Source organism: Pelecanus crispus, chromosome 3, assembly GCF_030463565.1.
Source record: "Pelecanus crispus isolate bPelCri1 chromosome 3, bPelCri1.pri, whole genome shotgun sequence".
NCBI classification, from domain to species: Eukaryota; Metazoa; Chordata; class Aves; order Pelecaniformes; family Pelecanidae; genus Pelecanus; species Pelecanus crispus.
The window spans coordinates 84,675,501-84,701,841 of NC_134645.1; the positions used below are offsets into that span (position 1 = coordinate 84,675,501).

The window sequence follows — 26,341 nt, forward strand, 5'->3', positions numbered from 1 at the left end:
AATTGTGGGGGCCAGAACTACACACAATACTCAAGGTGAGGCCACAACAATGCTAAATAGAGCAGGAATAAGATAATGTGAATTTTAATACTGGTTCCAAGAAAGAAATTGTTGTTTTATCTATAAATCAATGTTACCTGCATACTACAGTAAAAATATCAACAAAATGGCATCTTTCTTTTTCATTCATTTGAATTAAAGCACAGGGTTCAATATGGAAGACCAACACAAGACATTTTTATTTCTGAAGTAATTTTTTCTAGCTTTTACTTTCGCTTCTGTTCATAGATGCAACAGATTTTTGGTGTTTATACTCATTCACCCAAGACCAAAACAAATGTTAATTAAGAAAAAAACCCAGAACCCTGTTTATATCAACTTGATCTGCATAAAGCATTAGTTGGCAATACAAGTGTCACTAAAATTTAAAGGCCCCAGCCTCTAACTGTTCATGTATTCTTTGTTTTGGAATTCTCTGAGATTCACAAACTTATTTAGAATTTATCTAGTCTGTTTTCTTTAGCACAGAGATTAGAATATGTACTTGAAATTAGGTTACTCTTCTGAGACCAATTAAAGCCATTAGGACATGCAGCTGATGAACATACTGCCATTTTTCCACTTTTCTTTCTTAAAGACAATTGACTGTAGCAAATCTGTAAATCTGAAAGGGCTTAATTAGTGTCCAGGGACAGTTTAGTGGTATTTAATTAACAAAGAGACCATAAATTACTTTAAGGAAAAAAACCCAAAGCTAACCAACCTCTCATTACATCCTGCTAGGGATTTTTTAATGGGAAATTCTAGTTCAAAGGAATCTGAATTTCTAAATTTGCCATTTAGAATGATCACAGGAAGCAATACTTATCTTCAGACTAGCAAGAAAAGTGTTATAGAGCCTCATTCCAATTTTTTGTCTGTATAGCAGATGGACTACATTAAAAAAAAAAGTCTTGAGAGCTAAAATGAAGGGAGAAACTAAATCATAGAAGGAAACAGAATATAGCTATTATTTAACGCAAAAAAGTCAGCTGCAGGAGTATTCAAATACAGATTCACAGAAAAAGTACTCACAGATTTTATTTCTTCCCTGAAAGAACAGACTCATCTACTTACTGCCACAAGGCCTACTCCATAAAATACTACCAGGGCAGAAGGCTTTATTATAATATTAAAACCTTTGCCCGTACTATGTTCATTTTTATTTCTATTACCTTATTTCTAATGTAACAGACTGCATCTCTTCTTTGAGAGAAGATAGAATTAACCTTTGTAGTTTATTCATCTACTTCATCCTATTTGTAGAGTCTTGACTCTTCCTTATTACGCTGTAGTCAACCTGATATTTGCTCTCTCCAGTGTTATTGATCATATCCCTTTAGAAGCATCTCTGTCCCTATTTCAGCATGACACAACCTCCATTTTATCCTGTGCCAAGTTATCCTGCTTTTCTCATTACAGGCTCCTGAACACATGAGGCAGCTCTGATCAGCACAGAACAACGTAGTATTCTGAGGTCCATAGTGACATAAGGAGCAATAGCCAGACTCCATAATCTTCTCTGACTTAGCCATTTCTGCAACATAAAGCTAGGGAGGGTTGGGGACAGGCTCTAGCTGCTACCCACAGTGAATGAAAAGCAACTTCTTTATGTCTTTTCTCAAATTAGTAGCAAGATGTACCATTATTCCTCAACAAAGGAGGCAGGGAGAATACTTCAGTGAGGGAAACCCAATAACGGCTGTTCTTTGTGGTAATCCTTTAGGTGTGCAGATGTTCATTATTGCAGAGGGGACCTGGGATTCCAAATTTCTCTTTTACTTCAAACTGGGCTCTAAACATGGATGGACTTCCTCTGTACCACCTTCGTACCACACAATCTCAGATCAAATTGGATCCAGATCAAATACAAGTAGTGGCAGTCTATTTGGCACATCTCATCATATGGATGTCGTGAAGGCAGCTACACTAAGGATTGAAAGCCACACATAACACTGTGGAAGACTGCATCTACACTTACATAGAGTGCCTCATGTAGCATCATGAAAATGCTCTGCTATCTATTAGAGTCACATAACTGGCTTTCCTTCCTATAAGGTAGGAGCATGGGGGACTGCATACAGTCAGACACAGTGGTGCTGTCAAGAGGCAGCTGAAGTGTACATTTGAAGTATCAGTCTCCAGTGTACTCCTAGGAACGACACTAAAGTTAACATGGGCTTTTACTGACTGCAGAGTGACAAATAACCACACAGCTTTTTCCATTTGTGTTTACTCAAGACAACATATCCCATACGGAAGGAATGAAGAATACGGACACAGCTGTTATTAGAATACTTTGAAGTGGGTGAGGTATCTTTCCTTTATTAGAGAAGTAAGATTTTAACAATTCCTTAGAGAATTCATAAAACTGAGCCCTAACAATTAAGATATAAAGACATTCTTAAAAAAAAAAAAAAAAAATCATGCCTTCCCTCAGAATGGACCCACAATCTTCCAGGATTTTGTCACATGGGCAACTCCCCATAATTTATCTTGAGAAGAATCCAGAGATAGTTTATGTATGTTTTCTACTTTTTCTTGCTGTCTATAATAAAAGTATCATCTCCCCTTGTATCTATGTTTATAAAGTAATAATACAAATACATAAAGTAAATTTGTCCCCCCAAAATATTAATTTTAGCAATTAAAAATTTATTACTGTAACTGCTATTCCAACACATTATTGTCTCGATCAGGATGTACTTTTGGGAACTGTCCATTCAGATAAAGTAAATCCTTAACACTAAAATTATCATAAAATAAGACATGTGTTATCATTCTAAACAACCTTTCAGTAAAGGAGAGTACAATGTGGGTGATTAAAAGAGAAACAAAGGAGGGGGAAATAAGAGTGATATCCATCTTACAAAAAAGAATCACTGGCTAAATGGAAGAAACAGATATAAACAGTGATCAATGTTTTGCCTTGTTGTCTTCATTTTAATGGATTTGAAATTGAGTCTTAAATGGCACAAGGAGTCTTACAACACAGTTTCTAAATATTAGCTGAAACTATAGTATTCAGCTTCAGTGCTAGGTTTACAACTGAATATCTTATCCCATGGCAGGAGATAATCTCTTCTGCAACTGAAGTAACTACTTCCTTTCAAAAGGTTCCTCTCCCCCTACCCGTTGCCTCAAAAAAAACCCCAGTTTGCAGCTAAGCTCTAACAAGATTTAGACTCTATTTCTTTCATATTGACAGTTTCTCATGGCTAAGAGTTTTTCCCATATGTACTTCAAAGGCAAGCAATGCTGTGGACTTCCCAGCAGTGTCCTGCTTTTGAAGTCTTTCAATTATCCATAGGAGATGCTACTAACAAAGAAAAACCAAGAGTCTTAAAAAAGTAGAATTTACATCTACTTACAGAATACGCCACAAAAAAGATAAAGGATTACTTTTAAAACTGATTCTTTTTTCTGTCTCTTCAGACAGCAACAGATTTAAAGACAGAAAAGACGTAGCTGGGATTACTGTTTATCAGAAGGAACAACCAGTATCATAATATGAAGGGTCTAGCCACTCCAGAAAGAAATATAAATTTAAAGCAAATATTTCCTGAAATAATTCTTTATGTTTTTTAAATAAACTGAGTACCTGAATCTCCTTATTCACTATCAAATTCATTTATTTTTTTTTTTTTTTAAAGATCTCATGTTCTTTTTTACTCTTAAATGCTTACAACAGTCACAGGTAGATCAAGTAGATCACAACATACACAAGAAAAACTTCTATCTTCGTTCCTATTTCTACTTACATCCTGACTTCAAAACATACTTTATGAAAAGATCAGGTCTACCATGGCTGTTAACAATACATCTCATTCAGCAAACATGGAGTTAAGAGAGACCATTAGACATGAAATTTTTTTTGGTTAATTCTTTTTTTTTTTTTTTTTTTTGTGGAAGGGGAGAAAATTACTTGAAAATATTGAGTAAAGCAGTTTCAAAGTATTAAAACATGACTTTTCTAACTGAAAGGCCTGTTTTAAAAGGTAACCTGTTTATAGTAAAATGTTAGTCTGCAAACTGATTTAAATCAAAGTGAATCATTTCCAATTTATGGAAACCTAAGTCTGTAACTGTTTCAGTGACCCACAAATTACTTTTTCAATCATCATTTGATTAAAATTTGAGGCTTTTTTCACTTCCTGTCCTATTTCAGAACAATTATACAAAAAATATCAAAAAACAGTAATAAACAAGCTACATATTTCTTGCCTTAAGTTTGTAAAGCTAAACTTGAAATCAGAAGTTTGATTACCTGAGGCTTTTGGTGACATCAGCCAACAAACTGTTAGGGAGGCAGCCTCTAAACTTCACTGCCTTGTCTTTTTTATTAAAAGACATGAAGAAAAAAAACAGTTATAAATAATTTTATGCACTGCCATCTATGTTTCCTACTCACCTTTTGATACCTATATGCACATTTTATTTGAACTTTAGTAGTAAGCAGGCATTCTGTCTTGCTGTAACTGCTGTTTATCTAGCACAGTTAGTCTTCACTACAGGTAGCCTCCCATGTAACACATATTGTTTCTTGATCTTATTTTTTGGGGAGATTTAGATAGATAGTAGCATTATGTAAAAAGGGTATCAACAATCTCAGATGTCAGTGGACAAGGGAAAAGCAACACGTCATCTAGCTGGACTTCTGTACAGGCTTTGACACAGTCCCCCACAACATCCTTCTCTCTAAAATGGGGAGATACGTATTTGATGGGTGGACTGTTCAGTGCATAAGGAATTGGTTGGATGGTTGCATCCAGAGGGTCGTGGTCAACAGCTCGATGTCCAAATGGAAACCTGTGACAGGTGGTGTCCCTCAGGGGTCCATACTGGGACTAGTGTTGTTTAATATCTTCATCAATGACATAGACAGTGGGATCGAGTGCACCCTCAGCAACTTTGCAGATGACACCAAGCTGAGTGGTGCGGCTGACACGCCAGAAGGATGAAATATCATCCAAAGGGATCTGGACAAGCTGGAGAGGTGGGCCTATGTGAACCTCATGAGGTTCAACAAGGCCAAGTGCAAGGTCCTGCACCTGGGACGGGGCAACCCCCAATATCAATACAGGCTGGGGTATGAAGGGATTGAGAGAAGCCCTGCGGAGAAGGACTTGGGGGTACTGATGGATGGAAAGCTGGACATGAGCCAACAATGTGCGCTTGCAGCCCAGAAAACCAACCGTATCCTGGGCTGCATCAAAAGCAGCGTGGCCAGCAGGTTGTGGGAGGTGATTCTGCACCTCTACTCCGCTCTGGTGAGACCTCATCTGGAGTACTGCGTCCAGCTCTGGGGCCCTCAGCACAAGAAGGACATGGACCTGCTGGAGCAGGTCCCAAGGAGGGCCACAAAAATGATCAGAGGGCTGGAGCACCTCTCCTACAAGGCCAGGCTGAGAAAGCTGGGGTTGTTCAGCCTGGAGAAGAAAAGGCTGTGGAGAGACCTTATTGCAGCCTTTCAGTACTTAAAGGGGCCTACAGGAAAGATGGGGAGAATCTTTTTAGCAAGGCCTCTTGTGGCAGAACAAGGAGTAATGGTTTTAAACTAAAAGAGGATAGATTTAGACTAGATATAAGGAAGAATTTTTTTTACAGTGAGAGTGGTGAGGCACTGGAATGGGTTTCCCAGAGAGGTAGTGGAGGCCCCATCCCTAGAAACATTCAAGGTCATGTTGGACAGGGCTCTGAGCAACCTGATCTAGTTAAAGCTGTCCCTGCTTACTGCATTGGGGTTGGGCTAGATGACTTCTAAAGGTCCCTTCCAACCCAAAGCATTCTATGATTCTATGAATCTTCCAGTTCACTGAACTGTGAGAAGGGTTTGAGGCTTACCATGCTCTTTTCTTGCCAATGACAGTTCAACCAGCATGGAAGAAGTTAGCAACATATCCAAGAAGATTAAATATATCTCATCTGGCTAAGTACCTTCCTTGCATCTTCCATTACAGTCAGATTTTCCTCTTACCAAGGTCTTAGTTCTGAATGCTGCTAGACAGACCTCAAATCAAGCTTAAGTTTTTAAAGAATTTTTCAAAGATGTCACTCTCAAGGCAAAACAAAAGGGCAAAACAAATTTTAGGGTGAGGGAAGGGAAGGGTGGCAAACTGGTATATTTCTGCTGGAAAGTCAAAAGTTTATTTTTAACTCATGTAACTCATCTGCAAAACAAGCATCCAAACTTCCTTTGGTTTCAATTTGTAGCAGCTAAAACCAATGCTCCTTCTGCAATTCTCTCTGAAAAAGCAGATACTGAAATTCCAAACAAATATGGCATCTATTTTCTAACTTAACTAATGCCAGAAGCAGTGCTAGAATTTAGGTCTTCTATTTCACTGGGCATACTAGTACTTCTTTCAAGTTACCATATTTTTCTTCAAAATGTAAGTTTTAAATAAAATCAAAAGACATAGCTGTTAGCTGTTAGCAATTGCTAAGACTTTGCAGAAAATGCAGACAGAGCTTGACTGATTTATTGACAGCTGTGAGCTCACACAGAATTCAGCAACTGAAGCGTACTTATGCTAATAAATCCACATTATTTGTTCTACACTACCTTGACAATAGAAATTCTTGTAATTTAGTTAAGATTTCTTAAATTTAGAAATATGAGTAGTGACACCCCTGCCCCTTCCCTTTGTACGTGTGAACATATCTGCACATAGTCTAATGCTTTAGCCTTACCAGTGCTGTCATCATAAACAACAGTAACTGTTTTCCACTTGAAGAACTGCACAAGGTCAAGGATGGCACGGCTGAGTGAAGAGAAATCTGGATAGAGGCTGACATAGAAGGAGTCCTTGTTGTCTGACACCTGATGTTTCCAGCGGGTCTGGATATGTGGAACACCCAAAGCGTTGCAGATGGATTGCACAGCATTAGCTGAGGAGCTATGGGATGGTCCGAAGATGGCAGCCACACCAAGGGACAGCTGATCGCAGGCTGAAGAGGAGACAGAAGTCTGTCAATGATGAGAGGAAAGAAGGCAGTGTGCCAGAAGGTATTGCACAATTCATATTAAACAAAAGGCACTGCATGAAATATAACTTTATTGCTGACAGAGCTCTCTTCTTGTGTTACACTTTCACTTACACAGATTTCAACTTCAGAATACACTTCTAAGCTTTCACTATGAGCTGATGAATAGCAACACTCAACATCGAAACAGAGCTCAGCTACGTTTAATAAACACTGCTATGTCAGTGAAAGTCACAAAGGCCAGCAATTGCGTATCTTTTAAAAAGCACTGACGAGAAGAGATTTATGCTCAGGTGCATCTTGCATTTGGAAAGGGACATATGGGACAGTATTCTAACCCAGGCTGTTTAAGCATTAACTTCTTCCTCAGTCAATCAACACTATTTCTACTGAGATCATAATTACTCAGAAATTGTATGTATTAAGTAGATTCTAGTTAAGTATCAGGCAAATTATTAATTTCATTTAAATGGACATTTGAATTTCTGTATCTGAAAAGTAGACATGTTGACTAGCAAAATTTAAAGGTCAACATTTTCCCTGAAAGAAAATTAAATTGCTATTTGCTAATGAAAAAAAATCTAATGTCCCTTAAACACTGGAAATACTCAATTTTGCTACACCTATATCAGTAGATAAAACTGGCCCTCAGAGTCACTGACACGATACTGCTGCATTTAAGTGGCTTAGCTCTCCTCTTTCCAATATAGCGTGGCCCTGCTTATACTGTCCATTAGCAGTCTCTGGTCTGTATTATCTCTCACAGTACACTCCAGTATTATCTTGTAGAATATTAGTTGGGACATGCCAAAAAAAAGCAGGAAAATTAGTCAATACTGCAGACCAGTGTTTCAGCCCATGCCATGGTCCTGTTTAGATCACTACCAGAGACATAACCTTTATGAGAATGCAGTTCTGAAAAACAACTGATTCTGTCTTCTGAGAAAACATCCTATTTGGTAGAAAGAAGTTATGAAAAGTATCTCCCTAATCCAATCTAGATGTGAGTATTTGTATGAGGTTTGATTAATTAATATTGTTACTCCACCATTAATGTTCCTGACAGCTGAGGAAACAAGCAGTAGAAACACGTCTTGCTGCATTACTATTCTCAGCAACTCAAAATTAATTGTTTTATTGTGCACATCCTTTTCAACATGATGAAAATATTGCTAAGTCTTCCAAGTGCATTCCAGAAACTATGCTGGCACACCTTTTTTATTACTGCGGAGCACCGGTGGTTTAAATGAACTTCTCATATACACACAGGATCTCCGTTGCATTTCTGAGCGTCGGATCAGGGCCTAAATGACTAGCTTGATAAAAAAACATGTATGCTAATATTGCCCTTCCTAAGAGTAATCAACAAGCTTTATGCAAATGTCAGTAAATGGGATCACTAACAACAGCAATAGCTACCAGATGGCTTTTCAATGAGCTTTTTTTTTTTTTCCTGTTTCTGAGATTTGAATAATGCAAAGCTTTCACACGTGATTTAATATGGCACTGGCTCTATCAGACGCATACCAATTTTTCTAGTGCATTGAGGGATATTTTGTTTGCATTTAGTCTTCACTGAAACAGTATCTTGGAAATATTATCTTGCCTTCAGGTTATTCTTTCATATAGTACCTTTAAAAATCCATTAATATTTAATCTATATTCAACTCCAAAAGTATGTGTTATTAAGAGGTCTAAACAGGCTATTTTTGATGCAGTGCCTGCCTGCTCACTAATGGACATAATCATGAACCACAAAATGAGTCAAATGCTTAAACCTCATTGTTAAAACTCTGCTTTGGAGCCATCATAATAAAATGAACCATTTTATGTTAACCTTTAGCCTTTGATTCTGAACTAAAGCACCTGTCAGCACAAATGGAGTTGGCTGTATAGTGAATTGATGAAGCAAAAAGCTATTAGCACTGGAAGATTACACAGATTTTGATACAGCCTGACCAGTTACAAATAAAGACTTGCATTCTCATCCAAGATGCAAGTGGGAACAACGAATGTATATAATCTATTCAATATATCCAATCAATGGCATGTTGCCATTCTAACTCGAGCTATTATAGTCTATCAAGATTTAACAACATAATATTAGGGCTAGCTTGCAGCTTCAAGCAAAGCCAAAGTAAAGACTAAAAGTAGTTTTATTGCGTCAGGAAAGACTTAAAGAATTAAAAGATCGCAGAACAAATTTCACTGCTCTCTACATCCTCCTTCAGGAATGGAGAGAAATTGTCCCATTAAATTTCACAGGACAGCATGTGCTGGAGTCACAAAGCAGTTGAATTTGGAAGATGAGGAGGAGAGGAGAAAGAAGGGGCCAGAATTAATGATCAGCCCATTTATTCACTGTTGGCCAGGGTGGAAAGGAAAGAGTAGTCTCTCTCAGAACCTGCTTTAATCCATCATTCAAAACACCAGAATAATAACTCAAAAATACTTTAAGAGTGTTGTTTGCCTCTTTCTTCTTCCACACACTCTCCTCTGCAAAGAAACCATCTTGCTAGGCATATTTATAGCCCATAATATTTTTCATAAATCAAAGCATCTTACAATGACCAAACTGTGTGTATTTCTGTACAAATACAGATACTGTCTATTTTCATACCTAAAAACAAGTCTCTATTAGAATTGTTTATTTAGCAAATAAACAGATAAAACAGGTTAGCAAGATTAACTCTGTATGTTACAGAAAAAGAGAAAAAAATTCTCATAAGTTCTAAACTGAATTTTTTAATCATTATTATATTCCACTTTTAAGATGTACTTCATGCACATTCATCCTGACACAGCAGCTTTTCCCTGTGTAGCATTTCTAATGTGGCATCAAATGTTTTTATTCATATTAGCCCACTATAACACCAAAAATCCCTTATCGTGCAAAGCTTTCAGTCTTCAGCACTTGGGAGTGGCATGTTGGGAGGAGATCACCTGGCAGATTTAGGCTCGAAACTCGTCATAAGAAATACAGGTTGACCTCCAATTCTTTTGCCCTTCTTATTTTCTTGTTAAGGATAACATTCATATGAAATTGGCTCTTCAATTTATAAAAAAATGTTTTTAAATAACATGTCATACAGTGCAAAATTCAGTCCTACTGAGTTCTGACACCAGGCTTTGTATTTTTCTCCTATAAATACTTACTGAACTTGTTGGGGTTTGTACTTTCTAGGATATGGCAATGATGCAGTACAACTTGCATCTACTGTCATAGACTTGAATGTAAAGAAATCTGAAAACTTGCGATTTTTGTGAGAATCAAAGATTTGAAAATTTAGGAAAAATGTTCAAAATTATTTTTACCTTTTAATTTTTCTTTAAAAAAATCATTTATAGTCAGGAGAAAACTGCTGAACTCAGGCCTATACATTCATCTGATAGCAATATTCTTAAGCAGAGATTTAATATTTAGGTTTATTTTTATGCCTTGTTGACATAAGGTGCACAAAATTACAACTACTTGTTCCCCCTTGAAGCCCACAATTGATTCACTATATGAGACACACTCATAGTAAATAGTAAATAGTAAAGCCTTTGACACCGTCTCTCACAGTATTCTCCTAGAGAAGCTAGTGGCTCATGGCTTGGACAGGCGTACTCTTTGCTGGGTACAAAACTGGCTGGGCGGCTGAGCCCACAGAGTAGTGGTGAATGGAATTAAACCCAGTTGGTGACTGGTCACGAGCGGTGTTCCCCAGGGCTCTGGTTTGTGGCCACTCTTGTTTAGTATCTTTATCAACGATCTGGATGAGGGGATTGAGTGCGCCCTCAGTAAGTTTGCAGACGACACCAAAATGGGTGGGAGTGTCGATCTGCTGGAGGGTAGGAAGGCCCTGCAGAGGGACCTGGACAGGCTGGACCAATGGGCTGAGGCCAACTGTGTGGTGTTCAACAAGGCCAAGTTCTGGGTCCTGCACTTGAGTCACAACAACCCCATGCAACGCTACAGGCTTGGGGAAGAGGGGCTGGAAAGCTGCCTGGCCGAAAAGGACCTGGGGGTGTTGGTTGACAGCCAGCTGAACATGAGCCAGCAGTGTGCCCAGGTGGCCAAGAAGGCCAACAGCATCCTGGCTTGTATCAGGAATAGCGTGGCCAGCAGGAGCAGGGAAGTGATTGTCCCCCTGTACTCGGCGCTGGTGAGGCCACACCTGGAATACTGTGTCCAGTTCTGAGCCCCTCAATACAAGAAAGACATTGAGGTGCTGGAGCATGTCCAAAGAAGGGCAACGAAGCTGGTGAAGGGTCTGGAGCACAGGCCTTATGAGGAGCAGCTGAGGGAACTGGGATTATTTAGCCTGGAGAAGAGGAAGCTGAGGGGAGACCTTATCGCTCTCTACAACTACCTGAAAGGAGGTTGTAGTGAGGTGGGTGTTGGTCTCTTCTCCCAAGCAGTGGGTGATAGGACGAGAGGAAATGGTCTCAAGCTGCGCCAGGGGAGGTTTAGATTGGATATTAGGAAAAATTTCTTCATGGAAAGGGTAGTCAATCATTGGAACAGTCTGCCCAGAGAGGTGGTGGAGTCACCATCCCTGGAAGTGTTCAAAAAATGGGTAGACGTGGCACTCTGGGACATGGTTTAGTGGACATGGTGGTGTTGGGTTGACAGCTGGACTGGTGATCTTAGAGATCTTTTCCAATCTTAATGATTCCTAGTTTTTACTTTCATTAAAAATAATCCAGCCACCAAGCCAGGAAAACACAAAATTGCTACTCTACCCTTAATTGGTTTAGTAGTGGACTTGGTAGTGTTAGGTTAATGGTTGGAGTGGATGATCTTAAAGGTCTTTTCCAACCTAAACAATTCTATGATTCTATGAGACGTTCATATGCTAGAGGTATTTGTGGAGATATACTTAATGTGATTGAATGCTTAAAATTGGATTGGAGCCTTCTCCCAGGTTTACTAGAATTTGGGGGCACTTGGCATTTTCCAGGACAAAGTATGGAGATAGTGCACCACCATTTTTTAATTGAACTTCCAAGCAGTTTAAATTGAACTCATACACTAAGCAGAGCAGGGGCTTAGGCAGACACATGTCTACATTCTGAATATCACTCTAAAGGAGCTGGACTCAAAAACACCCTAGTCACAAAGCTCAGAAAAAATTATTACAGATTTTAAATATTTCAAGAAATAGCTTTTAGACAGGGGCAGTGGGAACAAAAGTGACAATGTAATTTTCAAGCACTTACCATTACAGCCTTCAAGGGATGGTCTTTAAAACAGTTGTTTGATGTCAGCCACAAACTTGTAGTCTCATTGCATGTGGCCTTATGGGACAGACATTCTTTCAGGTAAGTAAACCAAGTGAGTCTTAGTTGCTCATTAAAAAAATTAAATATACAAGAGGTTACCTTTTTTGGATGCTTCAAAACTGTCATAGAGATTTATCTTTTGGGTGTCGTATGTTAATGTGGTATTTGGCAGAAGAGTTCTGTTTCTGTTGATTGTGTTCACAGCAAATCTGAAGGCTAATTCTTCTGCTCCCATTGGACCAGATTCCACACACTCAAAAATGCCTCCTGGTAGTGGGAGAAAGAAGAAAAAATATAAACCACACTAGTAAGCCAAACTGACACAAAAGAACATCTTTAATCATCAGTTTGGGAAAATATTCATCAGCCTGAAATTTTTAACTTAATAAACCTGACAGAGTGCAACTCATTAAATTATGTCATTATTTTTGGTGAGGTTTGGGTCAAACCACAAATAACCCAGCAACAAATCAAACTTACCTTAAAGAAAACCTGTTTAGGTTTTTTTTCCATACAACATTCATTTTACTATTGTGAATGAAAAGACTGGCAATATAAACTATATGGCAATATAAACACTTAGAAGCAAAATAGGAGTGATGAAGAATATGTAATTATTATTTTACACAGTTAAACTTGAAATGATTACATTTACGCATTCCAGATCAACCACTGCCTTTTATGTGTGTGTGGCAGGGAGGAGGGAGATTTCTGGATTGTTTTCTACTGTTCTAGACTTACGATACAGCTATAACGAACTGGAGAGTTCACTGGAAATGCAACATGTGAAGGAGGATGGAACTGGGATGCCCCAAGCTGCCTCCTGAAATGAAGATGTATAGATATTTTAGCACGACTGTGTGCCTGAACTGATAAATGTTGAGCAAAGGGTTCAAATTTTGCTCTTTTGCACTGGGCCACATGTACATGCTAACCTCATTCTCAGCAAATACAGGAATCTAAGCAACTACACCCTGCATAAGCTCTATCATGCAATGAAAGCATCCCCAGACAGCGTACTGCCAGACTAGGACATGCCTCAAATGATAGGCAATTTCTAGAATGCTTCTGAGCAAGCCTTAATCTTAAATGAAGCAAATAATTTTGTGAAACAGTGCTGTGCTTCAGCTGTTCTTTCTCATTAATGAGATATCATTGATCATGAAATGTAAATTTGTACATACTTTGGGGTAATATCATTTATTCTTGGGTCTGGAAAGGCCAAGGAAACAGTGACAATAAAAGTAATTTGAAGATATGTCCTTACTATGGTGACATGGAATACCTCAGAAAAACAATCAGCATCCATATGGTCTCTTAGGTCCTTATGCTAACAGCATCTGTCAATATTAATGGATGGCCAATGGCCATCACCTGAGGATTACTAATTACAAGCTAGGCATTGTATCTGTGCAAGAAACATTCTTCATTCACTCTCCTAGCTTGTGCTTATTCATTTCCAAATTAATGTTGCTACCTGGCTCTGTGTTGTCTAAAAAAAAAAAATTGTTCAACACTCCACTACTTTCTCAGCAAGAAGCTCTCAGAATCTGAATGTACAGAAACTGAGTCAGACCGAACTTCACAAACTACAGTCAGTTTGTAAACAGTCTTCTTGAGCATCCAAGTAGATAAACCATTTCTAAAGCAAAAGGAATGTGTATTTAATTGTCAACTCTTTCCCTTTCTGATACTGTTAAATATGAAAAGATTTTTCAGTTTTGCAAATCTCCTGCTTCTTCCAACCTGTTTCTCACTAGAGGATGGAGGTGTTAACTTTTTTCCTGCAGATGAGCCCTTAAATTCCCAGTGAGGGCCCTAGGGGCAGATGCTCAGATAATATTAATTTAAAAGCACAAGTGCTAACCACTGAGATGAGATATGACTAATAATTATTTTAAAATTAGTCATTAAACACTCTCCCACTGATGGGAGAGGCAGACACTTAAGAAAAATTTAGACACCTGGGGAAATGATCCAAACTGATTGAGCATAGGATGTGTATATAATCAGTAACCAATATTAACAATACTTCAGAAGCTAAAGTAAAAGAAACTTGGATAACATTCAGGTAAATATAGGCCTAGTACACTTTAAAACTGGGAAAAAAAAAGACCATGTTTATTTGCACAATAATGCAATATTGACATGAAAGACAACCTACTGCTTTTGAAATTAATGAAGTGCTCTGTTCAGGAAAGCATAGTCTGACAGAAGATTTTGTGCTGCTTAAGACTTACAGCATCTAAACATTATAAATCAAACTGTGACATATAGGAGGACCCTACTTGGATTTGGGGAAAATATTTTAAAATTCCTGTAGAAAGCTAAAAATTAGTGAATAAATGACAAGTATAGGTATTAAAAGACAAGAAAAATAAAAAGACAATTCCATGAGCATTATGAAAATTAAAATAGATTTTATAGGCTTTTTTTAAGGCATCTGGAAAGCAGTTATTCAAATGTATTTGAATAAACCAATATCACACAAACAGTTATTAAAAAAAAAAGATTGTATCCTAAGTTACAACAGATTCATAAAGAGAAATAAGCATTGCAATATCTCTTTCTTCTCCCTGAAATTTTTACATTGGAAGACTTCTCAAATTTCAATGTGTCTGAAGCTCAACACAATCCTCCTACTTTATTCCTGTATTTTTCATTCTGCTCATTTCTAAATTCTTGAGATGGGGAATTCCTTGTCAAAGTTACAGCCGCTACTCTTAGCATAAGATAAAATAAAAATAAAAATGGATTTTGACCTCTCGCATCTGGGTAATTCCTAATGGTAGTGACAGGCCATCACATAGTAAGATAATTTTATGAAGATGACAAAGTCTCTATCTCCTGTGAGTGGCAACAACGTGAAATTTCCCATGTGCACCATTCAGTGGTTTCTTCCCTCACTCACACATTATCTGTCCCTGTGATAAACGTATCCCTTGCAAAGCTGGCAGCATATGGTCTGTCTGCCTCAGGGTAAATTTCTATTCCTAAGGAAAATAGAAGAACTTGTTTCTCTTGTCCTATGATTAGGATATTTTGCTAGGAGGAAGGAAAACATAGATTCTGATTCCTACTCCTGAATATTTTCACATTTTACACTAGATAGACACTGGGTTAAAAATAAGAACCATGGAGGAATATAGATTAGACCTTATATTTGCACTTTCCTAACAGTTTTCTAACCTGTAGGATGTCAAAATTCCACTAGGCTCCTTTCATTTCCATTTTATGCTACTTCTGTATCTGTCTGCTCAGGCAGTGGGGGAGGAACGTCCCATAATTAAATATTTTGGATGCTGGCAGATATAGGTTCATCTTAACCTATACACTAAGAGACTCAAATCAACAGGTTCTCAAAGTGCCCCACGCCCTACGCTGAAAATGCCAGGCTCCTCTGTAGTGAATGGCAGTTGCTAGCTTTGGCCAACCTAATACTGCACACAGCGCACCACCATTTTTTTAATTGAACTTCTCAGCAGTTTAAATTGAACTCATACACTAAGCAGAGCAGGGGCTTAGGCAGACACATGCCTGCATTCTGAACATCAGAATATGCTCACAAAACAGCTCCTCATTCTCCAGACAAGAGCCCTTTTAAGTGTGCGTGGAAGTCTATGCTTCAGATATTTTCAGGATGCTCAGCAAAGGCACATAAATGAGTTCAGACATTGACAGGAATAGGAAGTTTTAAAGGGTGCTTTCTCCAGTACTGCATAAGATGCAAGTAGAAACTTATTTGGTAACTTTAATCTGCCTTGGCCTTACGATTATGTTCCTATATTTGTTAGTGAATATGTAAATAACAGCAGAAAAATTGCTTTGAGTATTTTTAAAGAAAGTGGTGTGTAAATCCACTGGCTTAAAACTGGGAGGCAAGTCACAAATTACACTGCATTTTTTTTATAAAATGGAAAGGAAATGAATAAAAAGGATTGGCTTTCCACTTCAGGTATACTCAATTATAAAGGCATAGCGGTTTCCAGAAGCTGTTACAGCATACTGAGTCATGTTGTTCTCTCCCAAGCAGTCTTTTCTTCTATACTGCTGTTGCACCTTGTATTCAGGACAGCCTTATTAATAAGCAAATTGAGGAATGCACTGCATGCTCTCAGATAAGCAGACAGAAGAGTCATAAATCTTGCCATTGATATGTGGACAAGCAGCCAAGCCAATGCCTATCTCTGTCAAACAGCTTGAAAAATGCAGGTGTTGGAGTTGGTCTTATTTTTAACACAGCTTATAGATCTGTAATAGGCAGAAACACCAGTTCTCATATACAACCACAGCAGCACATCCTAGAGGAAATGGCTGGATTTTCACTGCTACCTCAAAACAGAAACAGAGAACTTAAAAGGAGTAGTAAAATGTGTATTTAATTCTTAGCTTGCTTTAACGGTCTCATATATGACTTCTTCATTTACAATGTTAATCATATGGCAGTTCATCTCTGCCCTATACCAATAACACTGAGCAATATGGCATCATGTAGCTACAGCTCAATCTGTAGCTCATGGTTTTATTGACTATGTACAGTAGGTGGCTGCTGAACAGTTCAAGTTTTTACTGTCATGACAACCACTTAGCAAAAGCTCACTAGATTTTAGTAGTGATCAACACCTGAAGAATCACAGTGATGACGAATGTTTAGGACAGGTCAGTCCAAGTCACTTATGCAAAAGCAATTGTAAACAAATCTTTAAATGCTGTATTCTTTTGCAGTGACATCCAGGATAATTCAGATCTCCTATTAATCTTGATATACTAGAATTGCTTTTACTGAACCTGAAACCCACTAGGACTTTGCACCACAGTTGTCACTGTTGGAAAAAAAAAAGAAAAAAAAAAAACATTTATATGACCAAGTTCTTTTACCATAACCAAGAGGGAAAATCCAGTCATCAGTGTGATACTGATGCAGTAACAGTTTCTTCAGAAACAGAAACCACTGGAAAAAAACTAGTAGTAATACTTTATCAAAAAGGGCAATATGTAGTGTCTAAAATAGAATGAGTAATGTAGGTGTCATTATTTTCCAAGGAAAAAGAACATCTGAAATAGTTTTTACAACAATTATACAAGTCAAAAAAAAATTGTTCTGAAATTGTTCAAATGAAAAAGGCTGCATTTTCCACCAAAAACAACATTGAAGAAGAATTGCTATTTTTAGTTCACAAGCCATCTTGGTTTTCTCCAAGTTTCAAATCATTTTCTCAAACACAAAATCCAAGGGGGGGGGGGGGGGGAGGTGGCGGGGAAGAGTCAGCTTGTTACACATCTTGGCAAAAATTACAAAAAAAAAAAAAAAAAAAAAAAGAAAGAAAGAAATCGGTCCTGTTTTTAACTACCTAATTTCACAAATAGGATAACCATTTGAATGATTCAACTTTCTATATTTCTATTCCATAGAAGGGTCATATGTATTTTTCCCCCCATAAATGTTCCACTTTGGGGATCACTGTCTTGTGTGTTTTGCATTGTTATCTCCATGTAATATCTGATTAAATCCAGCAGAAAGTACAAAAGTGATGTACTACACAAAATCACTGAATGAATACAAGTGCCAGAAAAAGTTATTCTTAAATCTCTTCTCCTCTTACATATGGAGAACTTTTGAAACAGATGCATGCCATAAAACCTGAGCTACTGTTACCCACTTTTTTCTAATATCAAAACAACTTGATAAAGATCTCACACATGCACACACTAGTTTTGAATAGCTATAATTTTTTAACATTATAGCCCTATTATCATTATCATGCACCAATCTGCACAAATTTACCAACAGCTATGAAGAAGGTTTTTAGTAATACATTATAAAAAGTGACATCAGTTACACTGGGGCATGAGCACCATTTTTTTAACAATACATTAACTTTTAAAATACAATAATGTAAACCCGTATCTTAAATAACATTAAAAAGGTGACTGAGAGCCTGGGAAAAAATTGCTTTTAAAAACAATTTGTTTTGCCCAGTAACATTTCTTCCCATCATTTTACTTTAAAAACATACAAGTATGTTTACATTATACTAATAAATTTATATGAAGTTATAGAGGAATTAAATTATTTTATTTCTTCTTCCTTGCCTCAGATAAATACTTGAATATAAGACAACTATGGTGCCCAGATCTAATCCTGATATGACATATAGAAATCTCTTATCCTGACTGATTATTTCCCACTCAGAAATCATGAACACTCAGACAGTCTTTGTTTAATTAACCTGGAAAGATGGGAGAAAGGAGTAACTGGTATCTGTTAACAAGGTGTCTGTGATAACCAATTTTTCTGAAATGTGTTTCAAGAGAGAATCAAACAAGCCTATCAGTATTATACCATTAAAATATATGCTTATATCTGCTGTGTTCCAATTTTGAAATTGGCCACTTGGTCATCAGAGCCAATGATTATGTAAGGTGGTACAACATGTAGAGGGATAAAAAGTCAGAAGCATATTATTGAGAGTTTCATGGATTCTAGTATACTGTCAACATTTCCAGAGATGGAAGTGATGGCTTTTTGGAAGTGTGAAGGGACTACAGTTCTCCAAATACAGGCGTAGCCAGAAGGCAGTGAAGAGGCTCATCCGAAAAACCTGGTATCACTGATGTGGTGTGGATGATACTGGGAGCAGAAGGCATTGTAAGTGCTGTGCTACAGTGATTCATCAGGGTTCCTGGCTGAAGGCATTTTTGCCCTAATCAAGCGTACTATAGGCTGTACTGATAATCCTGTTTCAGATCCTGTTATGGATTGGAAAGCTACAGAGGTGGTTCAAAGACCTCCATAAAGGTTGCCAACATAGATGTGTGCTTCCTATAAATACAGCACAAAATTACATCTTAGCCACTTATTTCTGTCTGGAACAGGATTTAAGAAAATGAATCACTTTCCTGCAAGACATTAAAAGCAAATGAAAAATTTTCTTCTTTACAACCTTTTCCATAAAACAATGTAGTTTAATTTTTTGTATCAATTTAGAATACAGCAGTGTGAATCTGGACTATATGATTATTTTATTATTCCATTTCAAAATTACATTGAAAGCTTTCTGAATCTCACAACAGGAAAAAGTTTAAAAGGACCACTTGACATAGACAACTCTGCTTATTTGACTTTGAATTCCTTTTTGGATGAATAAGGCACTGTGGGAAAATACAGTACACTTCAGCAGTATCTTTTATCCATACCAAGCACACATAGGGTTTGGAGGAAGGAAGCAGGACCTGGAATTTTTGGGGTTTATTTTCATTGTCACTGATTTCCTGTGTGACAAGAAGTTTTTCTGAAAAATAAATAGCTCATCCCAAAACAGATGTAACAAACACCTCAATATTGCAATAGAGGCACAGTTATTGGAAAACTGTAACATGTTTTGAAATGTGACATAATTCATGTTAAAGGCATTCATGGAATCAGTGTGTGAAGGCATGATGACAGAATCCTGCAAATCTTGCACAATAAAATGCATAGAAATATTACCTTCGCATCTAAGTTATCTTTTGATTGATATTTTAGTGTAGTTGCATGAAACTGGCAACTTTAAGACATGTTTCTCCTAAAAGGATTTGAATTATCCACAGATTTAAGACAAAACTCTGTCTTTTCTGATTGTGCAATACATAAGGGGCTAAATATCCAGTCAATATTAGGTTTATCCTGTTAATTTAATGTTAAATTACATATCAAAACAGAAGGAGTTTGTTTTGTTTTTCTTAAATGTGAGGAAAAAGTAAGGGATAATATGAGGAAATAGTAAGTGTGGACCTCATTTGAACAAAAGCTTCTGTATCTTATAAAACTGGGGAAAAGTATTTTTAAAGGTGAGTACATACAAATTACAAGTATCTTTAAAATTGTATTTTAAATACAATTTGATGCATTCTAACATCTTCTTTAAGTCAAATGTGACAAATGCCACATGTCAGAACCTTACCTTTCATCAGCACAGATCCAAATATGCTTTGAAAAGTCATAAATAAAATACTACTAAAAAATATTACTAGGCTGGAATATGCAGCATATTTATAAAACACTGCTTCTGATAGCATCTCTGTTTATGAGTATTACTCCTTTCAGCCAGAATATCAACAGAGCATGACTAAAGATGACAGGCAAAACAAGAACACCTAAACGGAGTCATCTACAGTGTTAGAATGTACTATCCGTAAGATTTCTTCCCACTTTAAGGATATACGTTAGCTTCTTCTGACACGCTAAGCAATTTATTACGAATACACCTGATAATTTTAATGCAATTATCACATTCACATAATATTTAGTCTCTCATGACAAGCAGTAGCAAAAGGAAACAAAACACTAAATGAAATGTGACTACAAAAATGGCCTCAGGAGATTTTGCTAAAATGTGCTTTTCATTACTTTGGCTAACAAAATGTTTTAAACTGTCTTAAAACAACACACCTTTGTTTTCTTCCCTTTTTTCTAAAGAGGCAGCCAACACCCAGATAAAAAGCTTTTCAGTCTCCATGAAGAAAACTTTTTTCTCCAATACTTCTTTACAGAAGATAACATGCAAACTTAAATGCTTAGGTTTTTGCATAAATACTTTCACAAGAACTAATGCAGAAGTCTTACATCAGTTTATAGGCTACTTACTGGGCAGTTAAAATCTTCAAACGTTCATGCTTATAGGTTTGAAGGTATACAAATCATAGACCATTTCATTTTATTCTAGTCATAAAATATATTAGAACACTGACAAAAACTGGACCCTAACCTCCTCATACAGACCATAGATAAATGCTAACAATATTGCATTAGGCCAGGATTTTTTTCTTTCCATCACACTGAATGCTATTCATCCATCTTCTCAAGCATTGGTTTGTGTCCGGAATCACATTTGAGAGGCCAAACTGTACACAGATGTCCTGTTTTCAGCTGGGATAGAGTTAATTTTCTTCCTAGTAGCTGGCATAGTGCTGTGTTTTGGATTTAGTAGGAGAAGAATGTTGACAACACGCTGACGTTTTTAGTTGTTGCCAAGTACTGCTTATGCTAGGCAAGGACTTTTCAACTGCCCATGCTCTGCCAGGTGCACAAGGAACTGGGAGGGGGCACAGCCAGAATAGTTGATCCAAACTGACCAAAGGGTTATTCCATACCATATGACGTCATGCTCAGTATATAAACTGGGGGGTATTGGCCATGGGGCAGTGATCACTGCTCCAGGACTGGCTGGGCATTGGTCAGTGGGTGGTGAGCAGTTGCATCACTTGGGTTTTTTTCCCCTGGGTTTTGTTTCTCTCTCTCTCTCTCATTGTTCTCCTTTTCATTACAATTTTTATTACTATTATTTTATTTCAGTTATTAAACTGTTTTTCTCTCAACCCATGAGTTTTCTTACTTTTGACCTTCAGATTCTCTCCCCCATCCCACTGGGGAGGGGGAGGAGGGTGGGGGAAGGGTGAGCAAGCAGCTGTGTGGTGCTTGGTTGCCAACAGGGACTAAATCACGACACAGTAGTATAAGTGCTCCACCACGATCCCTGAATAAGCTGAGGCAAGAACTGGTTTAGCAGGGACTAGAAGCAGTGTGGGTTTGTTTTAAGGACTGTGTATAAGAGATAAAAAATAGAGGTTTCTTGTCCTGCATATGGCACTGTAAAGTGATAAAAATGAAATTTTTCAGTTATTTTTACATTTCAGGAAAACATTTTCAAATTTTAGTTTGCTACATTGTTTTACATTACTTTATAGTAATGCATTACTACTTCCTACCACTGCAATGTTACAGTGCATTAACTGGAACAATTTATTGCTTCCATTTTGTCCTTAAAGCTATTAAAAGATAGATTTTCTTCAGTACTGCTTGGAGCATTTAATCATCTTTTCAAAGTGTTTCCTGATTGTATTACAATTAAACAGTTTGAAATCACTGTTATAGAAATGCTGTGAAATAGCAGGAAAAGTTACAATAATCATAAAAGAATTAAAAAACAAACTTAAAAACCAGACAGAAATGTTTTAACTGTGACAAACACTTTTTGCTGTTACACTTAATGATGTTTCACTTCAGTACTCAAAAGTTCAGTTTCCAAAAATGTTTGAATTAGAGCTGCTTAGAAATCAAGTCATTATCTTTTCATCTGAGTAACAATCTCACCAAAATCACTTTTGCCAAAAGTATTGCTATGCTGGTTAGAATATGTTATGTGCTGCTACAGGATTGTGGTTTAAACACTTATTTAAACAAGCAATTAAAAGCAATTTTCCAAAGACTAAGGTGGGTTATTGAATATTATTTGGAAAACACTTCACTGTTCCTGTCCCTAATGTAACAGCTGCTTGGATTGCATAGAAGTGGTATTTCTGTATTCTCTCAGTGATTCCCTTTTTGAGTCCTCAGCCATTGGTGTGGGGGGAAGTTATGTACCGTGAGTACAGAAACAAGCAAATAGTATGAGCAGACAAGTGAGTATTAGGTGTTGATGATAAAAATTCCAAGGAGCAAGGAAGAGCTGGATCTGTAGTGAGATTAAGTGCTAATGTGGATAAAAGAGGAAGTTAAACAAAACCAAAAAAGCTTCTTATCTTTGAAAGCACAGATATTAGGTGCATCTGCTGCTAGACTGTGCAAATATATTTTTAAAGTTCTAAAAATAAATTGGTTCAGATTCCTTGAGCTCACCTATTTCATAAGTTACTCCAACAGTGAAACATACTACATTTTGTAATGTGACCTAAGATAAATTATGCATCTCAGTATGACTTATACAAACAAGATATTAGCAGAAGAAACTAAGACATTGCTCTTCAAAGAAATGAATGAAATGTACTATATCAACTCCATAAATAACAAGAAATATAATTATAAATTTAAACCTTCTTGAAAGCTTTTGCATGTTATTTCTCTTCTAAATATTACACAAAAAGGCACAAATTTTGCCATATATTCATATTTCTAAAGTCATTCAATTAATATAATATCAGTAAAAAGCATGTTAATGCTTATGAAAGTTGAGTGCTTCAGAAACTGATAAATTATGGCAGATTCATGTGGAGAACAGATTCTAGTGGTATCTTGAAGTAAACAAGCAAAAATGTTTAATGAGGCACAAGAGGGTCTGTTTCAGTATGCTACATATCAGAGATACTGTTTCACTTCTCCAGTGATGAACCAGCAGTGTTTAATTCACAGCCTGCAGAAATTATTGGAGGGGCTTGGGGAAGTGTCATACAGAAGCAGAAGGTAAAAGCATTTGATCTGAAGCATAGAGATACCGAATGCCTTACACTCCTCTCTCATTTGCAGTACATGTGACTATCATTTGTTTTTCTTAACAATTACCCAATTATCTTTTCCATGAGAGGGAAGGTGTTTATATTCCTAATGACTGAAATGATCTAGATGTGCAAATGGTGCTTCCACAGTATATCCTTTCACTGTTTCCATCTATATCCCAGAATTCAGCACCAGTTGTATCCAGATTTAGGGCTTAGATTGATCATCAATTATATGCAGATATTTTCTTTTATTAAGAGTCTAAATGCTAAGAAGTTATTAGCTAATATGATAATTATGCTCTAAAAAGTTGTTCACTAATTTGATAATTAAGTTTTAATTACTGAATTAGAAGCCTCTCAGGAAAAATTGAAAAGTTGTTTTGGCAGGAAAGTAGGAGCTGAGTTATGCCACCTACCTTATCTGAACCCTTTATACGGATTAAATATTAACTGTTACCTTATATAAAGCAACTCTTCCTTTTCATTCTCTCTTCTATATATTTTTCTATTATCTCTCTTCTAGACAGATACATTTTTAACTAAAATACTGTCTTATCTAGTATGACAACAGTATTAACTTTACTTTTTTATTTACAAGGATATACTTGAAAAAAAAAAAAAAAGGTCTGAAATTCTTTAAACTACTTTGTCCACAGTGAAGACTCATATTTGTAACAACAGAAGACTAGACAACAAAAATACTCCTTGTTTTTCTTCTAATTTACATAGTTTAATAAGAAATTATTTTTTCATCCAGTATGATCAGCTTCTCCCCATGTTGAGGCTTTTTTTTTTTTTTAAAACAGCTCCACAGAGGACACGGTTTTTTTGGAAGGAAAAAGGTGTTCCATGAATCATAGGTATCTTATAAAATGTTTTCTCAAGGAATCTATACCTTAAAACTGGATTTGTCAGTGTCTAACAAAAATAGTATCTTCACTGAAGACCATTCTGCTTTAGGCATATAAACAGGTTATCTAGCCCACTTTTTCACAAAACTTAACTCTTCAGCCTCTGTTTTCAGGTATTCAAGCAAGGAAGCACACATAGCAAGGTGGTAGGATATTGACAGAATCATTCCAAATATTTCCATGAGGAAAACAGTCTGAATATCAGCAACAAAACGGTGGGAAAAAGGGTTTAAAACAGCAATCTGGAAGATAAATTCTACAAGACTGTATAATGTGGAAGTTCTACTTTCATGTCGATATCTTGCACATTGCGCAGAGTTTTTATTTATATAGGTTGGAAAAGACCTTTAAGATCATCCAGTCCAACCATTAACCTAACACTACCAAGTTCACATTAAACCAATCAAGGGTAGACTAGACTAAACCATGTCCCGAAGTGTCACATCTACCCGTTTTTTGAACACTTCCAGGGATGGTGACTCCACCACCTCTCTGGGCAGACTGTTCCAATTCTTGACTACCCTTTCCGTAAAGAAATTTTTCCTAATTTCCAACCTAAACCTCCCCTGGTGCAGCTTGAGACCATTTCCTCTCGTCCTATCACCAACTACTTGGGAGAAGAGCCCAACGCCCACCTCACTACAACCTCCTTTCAGGCAGTTGTAGAGAGCGATAAGGTCTCCCCTCAGCCCTTCTGGGGGCAGGGAGGGGTGGTGTCGGGGAAGGGCAGGGAGGGAATGACTGAAGTTGAAGATTAAGACACCTATGTTTAAAAGCCCAGGGGAGTGCTAGGAGTGCAAGTTCCCATTGTATTCAATGGATCTTGGACAAGAGTTCAGTTCACCTGAGCACAGTTATCTAGGACTCAATGCGTATATCCACATACAGGCTACCTGAATGCTGAAGCTACCCCTCCTGGCCTCTGGCACAGAAAAGGAATGCATCTTCCCCAGATCTCATGTCTTATGAGCCACACAGGTGGCTCTGAAACACCAGCAGATCTCAAATTTTACCAGTCCTTATCAGAACAGCTTGCCCATTTTGTGTGCTAACTTCCATTCACTAAAAGGGGAGTTTGAGTACTTGGCACACCTATGTATCTGAACCTTGAACCAAATCCTGCTCATTTCAAAAAAGATATAATCTATCTGGAAAAGGTATAGAGAAAGGCAACAAAGTATATAATTAATTTCACATAAGAAGTGAATCAGAAAGGATAATTCAGCCTGGAAAAGAGACAGCTTGCAGTAAGATGAAGGTGTGCAAAAACATGTATGTCGTTCAATTGGTGGGTACAGTTTTCTTATTCACTATATCTTCTCATACAAGAACTAGAGGGCCTTACTTGATGCTAGTTATGAAGTATTCTGTGCTAATTTTCACTTTTTGCAGAGATATGACTTAGGGAAACCAAACAAGAAAGACACTTCAGTGTAGTACACAGTGGATATAGGTTACAGTCTCCTAAGGTGGCTTGAAATCCAGTGACATTACAAGACAAAATAGGTCTTTTTTCTGGAGCCAGGGAATTTTGCTTCTTTCTGATGATGTGAAGTTGTGTTATTTGCAGTAGACAACTTTATGTAATACAGGTTTATCTAATAGGTGGTTTGTATGCTAAGAGAGAACATCTTTGAAACTGTTATCTGAATTCTCTCCATTTCATGTTTATTGTGGAGAGATGTATTTGTTCACCAGAAGGAGCAGTTTATCTAAAAAATTTAATATTTCTCAAGCACAGCTGACAGATAAAAGTCCTAATAAATTCACCTTTAGTGACACACAATAGAATTGAAATACGTTATTAAAATTTATCAAACAGAAAGGTCAGAGAAAATTATATTTAATATTTTGGTGGTGTCAAAACACAGCCAAAACAAAGA

General features: G+C 37.0%; 1 protein-coding gene across 1 annotated transcript in view; it reads right to left on the reverse strand.

The window, feature by feature from the left end:
* GRIK2 (glutamate ionotropic receptor kainate type subunit 2) overlaps positions 1–26,341 on the reverse strand; it is a 449,336-nt gene that overhangs the window by 299,599 nt on the left and 123,396 nt on the right. Inside the window, 2 exon segments of the mRNA XM_075708130.1 lie at positions 6,733–6,990; positions 12,394–12,561. Coding sequence (XP_075564245.1) covers positions 6,733–6,990; positions 12,394–12,561 — 426 coding nt within the window.